Source organism: Lathyrus oleraceus, chromosome 5, assembly GCF_024323335.1.
Source record: "Lathyrus oleraceus cultivar Zhongwan6 chromosome 5, CAAS_Psat_ZW6_1.0, whole genome shotgun sequence".
Classification (NCBI taxonomy): Eukaryota; Viridiplantae; Streptophyta; class Magnoliopsida; order Fabales; family Fabaceae; genus Lathyrus; species Lathyrus oleraceus.
In genome coordinates, this window is record NC_066583.1 from 340,651,838 (window position 1) to 340,660,247 (window position 8,410).

Consider the following 8,410-nt stretch of genomic DNA (forward strand, 5'->3'; position numbering starts at 1 on the left):
TACCATTTATAAAGCACGTACCTTGGATTAGCCTATCATCGGTAGTGGCCTCCGCACCAGACAATGCAAACACCTTTCCCTTCGCTTGTTCCTTCTTTGGCTTATCACATTTGGTACTAATGTGACCATTCTCACCACAATTGTAACAAGTCACACTCGAACCAACTCCATACTGGTTTGCTCTGTGACCACTCTTGCCACACTTGAAACATGTCCCAGAATCCTTACTACAATCAACAACACGATGACCTTCAACGCCACATTTGAAGCACTTAAGTGGAGTAGAAGATCCTCCCCCACTTGGCTTCTTTCCAAAACCAGATTGTCTCCTCTTATCATCATACGGTTTCCCACGATCCTGGTTTTCCCCCTTCAAACTCTTGTAGAAAGAAGCACTCTCCCTACTATCCTCATCATAAATCCGACTCTTGTTAACCAACTCCGCAAAATGAGTAATCTGTTGGTAACCAATGGCCTTCTTGATATCATGTCTCAAGCCATTCACAAACTTCAAACATTTAGATCTCTCAGCATTAGCAGTATTGTAATGAGGATAATACTTGATAAGCTCCTGAAATCTAGCAGCATATTCCGCAACGGTACCATTTCCTTGCTTCAATTCAAGGAACTCCACCTCTTTCTTCCCACGACAATCTTTTGGAAAATAGTTCTCCAAGAAGACATCACGGAAAAGAGCCCAAGTAACCTCAATGTTGTCTCCTTCAAACCTCTGAAGAGTGTTATTCCACCGATCTTCAGCTTCCTTCTCAAGCATATGAGTACCAAACTGCACTTTCTGAGCATCAATACAGTTCATGACTCTTAAGATCTTCTCAATTGCCTTCAGCCAAGCTTGAGCTTTATCAGGTTCATGCTCACCCTCAAAGACAAGAGGATTGTTCCTCTGAAATCTCCCCAAAGCACGAAACTCATCGTCATCTCCATTTCGGTTACCAGCATTCGCTTGAGGGATCTGACCAATGGAGTCAGCCAACATCCTCAGCGCCTCAACAATGGCATCATCGTTCCTGCCTGCAACCATCGTCCTGAACAGCCCAAACAACCAGAGAACAGTATCAATCGTGTCAGATACATAAATCAAATACAACAGGATGGAAAATCCTAACGACTATTGACCAACTGGTCGACCATGCTCTGATACCACTAATGTAACACCCCTTTTCTACCCCAAAGTACTTAACATATAATCAGAGTAAATAAGCACGCATATAAACAAAAGGGCGTCACATCGACGTTTTCAAAAACTAAAAGCTTTCAAAAACCAACAGCTTTCATCATCAATGTACAATACACCTGGTCATTTAAAATAACACATTTCAATTATCATGAATACTCAAGAATATGCGTTCGCAGCGGAAAATAATGAATACTCATGCATTTCATAAAATGATCCATGTCTCATACCATAATCATCTCTCAATAATCTCCTCAAGGTAAAATAAAACCATATTCAGAATCGTTGGCACTATGGCCTCTCAAACAGCAATTGCAAATAAGCATGTTCACAAGAAATAATATAATACTTATCCAAATAGGATACGAGTTCAATACTAATAATCTACCCCGTGTTACATGACCAGAGCATTGACTCACTACTTAGTCTCTAAAACAAAGCACCAAAGCTCTCCAGCTAATCTCGAGTGAGCTACCGTCCACCTACTTCAGCAATACTACTCTGGAGTATCTGCACGTTGCCATGTAAAGCAACATTCCAACAGAAAGGTGAGAATTCAAATCATTATGAAGAAGTATAATAAAGCACAATGATTAAATCAACAATTAAAGGAATTCACCACACCTTGTATAACCATGTAAATAATACTAACCAATATTTATTTCACAGGTTTCAAGCATACATCAAAACTCAAGGAGTATAATATTCAAATCCGATACTATATTCCCAAAAATACACATAACTACAATTATCACATAATCACATACTTTGCCAAGTTATGTATCCAAACATCATCAAACTCAATTACCATATCTCATACACACATCACAATCACATCAACGCATACATTCAATTTTCACATAACTCTAATGTGACTCAATGCCAGACATGTGACTCTATCCATGTGGTACCACAATGTGAACCCAATGTTTCACCGCTTCCCGATTCAATATCTAGAATCCAAGCCACGCTTCCGATCTGGACAAGATCAAAGCCACTACGCCTATTTCCAATTAAGGATCAACGTCTATGTGAACCCACAGTTTCACCGCTTTCCGATTCAATATCTAGAATCCAAGCCACTACGTCTATTTCCAATTAAGGATCAACGTCTGCTACGCCTATTTCCAATTAAGGATCAACGTCTATGTCAACCCACAGTTTCACCGCTTCCACCATGAAGCCGACCATGCCATGAATGAATGTACAAATACCAACACATATACAATTAAGATCATCTTTACCATCTTAACCTTCCACATGTCACCATAATTTAACTCTATGAATTATCCACCAATGGTACATATACACATTCATAACAATATATCATTCACAAATATAGGCTAATTATCAAATACGCACACTTAGATTTCATTCCAAATTGAATACAACTTTTAAAATCTTAATTTTTCATTTTTCACAGCAAGTAACCGGTTAACGCTCGGAGGGTAACCGGTTAACATAAAACAGAATCAATTTCCTACGCAGATTTTTAAGCAAGTAACCGGTTAACGCTCGGAGGATAACCGGTTAACATAAAACAGAATCAATTTCCTGCGCAGATTTTTAAGCAAGTAACCGGTTAACGCTCGGTGGGTAACCGGTTAACATAAAACATAATCAGAATTTTCTGCGTTTTTCATCGTTGGAGGACTTTCGGACCTCCGATTTCGATTCCGTAAAAAGCCAAACGTTCAGAAAATTATAACTCATACAATACCCTAAGTATATAAAGTTAATTTTCAGTTTTAACACAATTAAATCATCACAATCAAGAATATGCATCAAAACCTAAAAATTCCAAACAACCATACAAAATTAGGGATTTTTAACCTAAACATACTTCTACCCATTGATCCAATCATACTAACCCATAATAATAAGGATTCTCCGCCTTACCTCTTCAATTTTCTGGGAACCCTAGCTTCTCTCTTGTTCTTCCCCTCTTCTCCTTAGTTTTCCTCTTCTTTTTCTCTATTGCCGTCAAATGATCAAATGAATCCTACTTCTCACTCTCCTCACCTCTTATATACTAGTATTATATTTGGGCTTAAAGAATGATACCTCTAATTTAATTATTAGGCCCGATAAGACCTAATATTATAATATCTCTATTTAATTCAAATAAATTAAACCAACACGGTATACACACCAAGTTAATTAATATAATTAATTATTCAATTATATCTCATATCCACTAAATAATTAATTAACACACCAAATTAATTAATATAATCAATTATTATACTACCTAATAACCAATTAATTAATTAACACTCTAAATAATTAAAATAAAATATAATAATAATAATATAAGAAATAATTACTAAAATTGGGTTGTTACAACTCTCCCCCACTTAAAAGATTTTCGGCCTCGAAAATTTACCTCAAACGAACAACTCCGGATACGATTCCTTCATCTTATCCTCGAGTTCCCAAGTAATATTGCCATTGGCGACTCCGCCCCATATCACTTTCACCAAAGCAATCTCCTTACCACGAAGCTTCTTCACTTCTCGATCTTCTATTCGCATAGGTGATGTATCAATCGTTAAACTATCCCTCACTTGAACATCATCCAATGGAACAACATGCGATGGATCCGCAATGTACCTCCTCAATTGAGACACATGGAACACATCATGAAGATTAGAAAGTGACGGTGGTAATGCAATCCGATATGCCACTTCACCTACCCTCTCGGAAAAATGATAAGGACCAATGAAACGCGGCGTCAACTTACGCGACTTCAAAGCTCTACCAACACCCGTTATTGACGTAACTCGAAGAAACACATGCTCATCTTTCTCAAACTCAAGAGCTTTCCTCCTCTTATCATGATAACTCTTTTGACGACTCTGAGAAGCCTTCATCTTCTCTTGAATCATCTTAATCTTATCCGTAGTCTCTTGAATCAACTCGGGTCCAACCACAGCACTCTCTCCCGATTTGTACCAACACAAAGGAGTTCTACACCTTCTACCATAAAGAGCCTCAAAAGGTGCCATTCCAATACTCGAATGGAAACTGTTGTTATACGTAAACTCGATCAAAGGCAAGAAACTATCCCAATTTCCTCCTTGTTCCAAAACACAAGACCTCAAAAGATCTCCAAGTGACTGAATAGTCCTCTCCGTTTGACCATTAGTTTGCGGATGATATGCCGAACTCAAACGCAACGTCGTACCCAAAGCACTTTGCAAACCTTCCCAAAATCTCGAAGTGAACCTCGGATCTCTATCTGAAACAATGCTCGACGGAATACCATGCAAACACACAATCCTTTCGATGTACAACTTAGCAAGTCTCTCCATCGAATAATCCATCCTCATTGGAATAAAATGAGCACATTTCATCAACCTGTCCACAACGACCCAAATCACCTCACAATTACTCGATGTTCTGAGCAAGCCCGGAACAAAATCCATAGAGATACTATCCCACTTCCACTCGGGAATAGATAACGGTTGCATCAAACCAGGCGACTTTTGATGTTCAATCTTTGACTTTTGACAAGTCAAACATGAATACACAAGTTCCGCTACATCTTTCTTCATACCTTGCCACCAAAACATCTTCCTCAAGTCTTGATACATTTTAGTAGCACCAGGATGAATACTCAAACCACTTCTATGCCCTTCCTCAAGAATCCTCTTTCTCAAATCCGCAACATCCGGAACACAAACTCGATCATGACACCTCATGATACCATTCTCATCAATCCGAAAGTCACCACCTTTGCCTTGATTAATCAATGTCATAACATCGACTAATTTCAAATCTGACTTCTAACCTTCTCTAATCTCGTCAAGAATGCCACACGTAAGCTTCAACATACCAAGTTTAACACACAAAGGCGTCGCTTCACAAACCAAACTCAAATCTCTAAATTGCTCCAACAATTCAAACTCTCGAATCATCAACATAGACATGTGCAATGACTTCCTACTCAATGCATCGGCTACAACATTCGCCTTTCCAGGATGATAATTCAAACCAAAGTCATAATCTTCCAAGAATTCCAACCATCTCCTTTGCCTCATATTCAATTCCTTCTGATCAAACAAGTACTTCAAACTCTTGTGATCACTAAACACATCAAATCTCGATCCAAACAAATAATGTCTCCAAAGCTTCAACACAAACACAACGGCGGCCAACTCTAAATCATGCGTCGGATAATTCCTCTCATGAACTTGAAGTTGCCTTGAAGCATAAGCTACCACTTGCCTTTTTTGCATCAGAACACCTCCCAAACCCAACAAAGAAGCATCACAATACACAACGAAAGTTTCTAACGGATCCGGTAAAATCAAAATAGGAGTCGTAGTCAATCTTCTCTTAAGCTCTTGAAAATTCGCTTCACACTGCGAAGTCCAAATGAAAGCTTGACCTTTCCTAGTCAACTGCGTCAATGGTAACGACAACTTAGAAAATCCTTCAATGAACTTCCTATAATAACCAGCCAAACCAAGGAAACTTCTAATCTCAGCAACAGACTTAGGAGCTTCCCACTGAGATACAGCTTCAATCTTCGTAGGATCCACAGAAATACCACCACTCTAAAATCACATGTCCAAGAAAACTTACTTCACTCAACCAAAACTCACATTTAGAGAGTTTAGCAAACAACTTCCTCCCTTTCAACACCGATAACACAACCTTCAAATGCTCGGCATGATCCTCTTCGCTCTTAGAATAAATCAATATATCATCGATGAACACAACAACAAACTTATCCATATAATCATGAAAAATTCTATTCATATACTCCATAAATACACCAGGTGCATTAGTCACACCAAAAGGCATCACGGAGTACTCGTAGTGACCGTACCTTGTCCGAAAGGCAGTCTTTTGAATATCCTCAGCCTTTACACGAATCTGATGATACCCAGACCTCAAATCAATTTTGCTAAACACACAAGCTCCAACCAGCTGATCCATCAGATCGTCAATCCTCGGAAGTGGATACTTGTTCTTAATCGTCACTTTGTTCAGTTGTCTATAATCAACACATAATCTCATAGAACCTTCTTTCTTCTTGGCCAACAGAACAGGTGCACCCCACGGCGACACACTAGGACGAATAAACTTCTTCTCGAGCAAGTCTTCAAGTTGACTCTTCAACTCTTTCAACTCAGAAGCAGACATTCGATATGGAGCCATCGATACAGGACTAGTTCCAGGAACTAAATCAATCGAAAACTCAACCTCACGTTCCGACGGTAAATCACTTATATCTTCCGGAAATACCTCCGCAAACTCACAAACTATTGGCAATTCTTCAATCGTCCTCTTCTCGCGAATATCCAAAGTTGCCAACAACATAAACAACTCGGCACCATCTTGCACCGATTCATCAACTTGCTTAGCAGACACAAACCAATCTTCCTTAGCACCAACCTCAGAAAAAATAACCGTCTTCTCAAAACAGTTGATATACACCCGATTAAATTCTAACCAACTCATACCCAAAATCACATCAAGTTGCTCTAAAGGAAGACAAACTAAATCAATTCCAAAATCCCTACCAAAGATACTCAACGGACAATTCAGACACACATAGGAAGTAGAAACAGAACCCATAGCAGGTGTATCAATAACCATACTTCTACACATATCAGATAATATAAGATTCAATCTTTTAGCACAATCCAAAGAAATGAAAGAGTGTGTTGCACCGGTATCAATAATGGCAGTCAAAGGTGTACCATTTATAAAGCACGTACCTTGGATTAGCCTATCATCGGTAGTGGCCTCCGCACCAGACAATGCAAACACCTTTCCCTTCGCTTGTTCCTTCTTTGGCTTATCACATTTGGTACTAATGTGACCATTCTCACCACAATTGTAACAAGTCACACTCGAACCAACTCCATACTGGTTTGCTCTGTGACCACTCTTGCCACACTTGAAACATGTCCCAGAATCCTTACTACAATCAACAACACGATGACCTTCAACGCCACATTTGAAGCACTTAAGTGGTGTAGAAGATCCTCCCCCACTTGGCTTCTTTCCAAAACCAGATTGTCTCCTCTTATCATCATACGGTTTCCCACGATCCTGGTTTTTCCCCTTCAAACTCTTGTAGAAAGAAGCACTCTCCCTACTATCCTCATCATAAATCCGACTCTTGTTAACCAACTCCGCAAAATGAGTAATCTGTTGGTAACCAATGGCCTTCTTGATATCATGTCTCAAGCCATTCACAAACTTCAAACATTTAGATCTCTCAGCATTAACAGTATTGTAATAAGGACAATACTTGATAAGCTCCTGAAATCTAGCAGCATATTCCGCAACGGTACCATTTCCTTGCTTCAATTCAAGGAACTCCACCTCTTTCTTCCCACGACAATCTTTTGGAAAATAGTTCTCCAAGAAGACATCACGGAAAAGAGCCCAAGTAACCTCAATGTTGTCTCCTTCAAACCTCTGAAGAGTGTTATTCCACCGATCTTCAGCTTCCTTCTCAAGCATATGAGTACCAAACTGCACTTTCTGAGCATCAATACAGTTCATGACTCTTAAGATCTTCTCAATTGCCTTCAGCCAAGCTTGAGCTTTATCAGGTTCATGCTCACCCTCAAAGACAAGAGGATTGTTCCTCTGAAATCTCCCCAAAGCACGAAACTCATCGTCATCTCCATTTCGGTTACCAGCATTCGCTTGAGGGATCTAACCAATGGAGTCAGCCAACATCCTCAGCGCCTCAACAATGGCATCATCGTTCCTGCCTGCAACCATCATCCTGAACAGCCCAAACAACCAGAAAACAGTATCAATCGTGTCAGATACATAAATCAAATACAACAGGATGGAAAATCCTAACGACTATTGACCAACTGGTCGACCATGCTCTGATACCACTAATGTAACACCCCTTTTCTACCCCAAAATACTTAACATATAATCAGAGTAAATAAGCACGCATATAAACAAAAGGGCGTCACATCGACGTTTTCAAAAACTAAAAGCTTTCAAAAACCAACAACTTTCATCATCAATGTACAATACACCTGGTCATTTAAAATAACACATTTCAATTATCATGAATATTCAAGAATATGCGTTCGCAGCGGAAAATAATGAATACTCATGCATTTCATAAAATGATCCATGTCCCATACCATAATCATCTCTCAATAATCTCCTCAAGGTAAAATAAAACCATATTCAGAATCGTTGGCACTATGGCCTCTCAAACAG

At 39.2% G+C, this 8,410-nt stretch overlaps 1 protein-coding gene across 1 annotated transcript; it reads right to left on the bottom strand.

Annotated features, from left to right (window-relative positions):
• Positions 1-6,265: 6,265 nt before the first annotated feature.
• Positions 6,266-7,851, bottom strand: LOC127080559 (uncharacterized; the record flags this gene model as incomplete). The annotated part of the gene is made up of 2 exons (XM_051020876.1): positions 7,786-7,851; positions 6,266-7,210 (listed from the first exon to the last, which is right to left on the bottom strand). Coding segments are annotated over exons 1-2 (1,011 nt in total), but the record flags the coding sequence as incomplete, so codon positions are not given.
• Between the last annotated feature and the right edge of the window lie 559 nt (positions 7,852-8,410).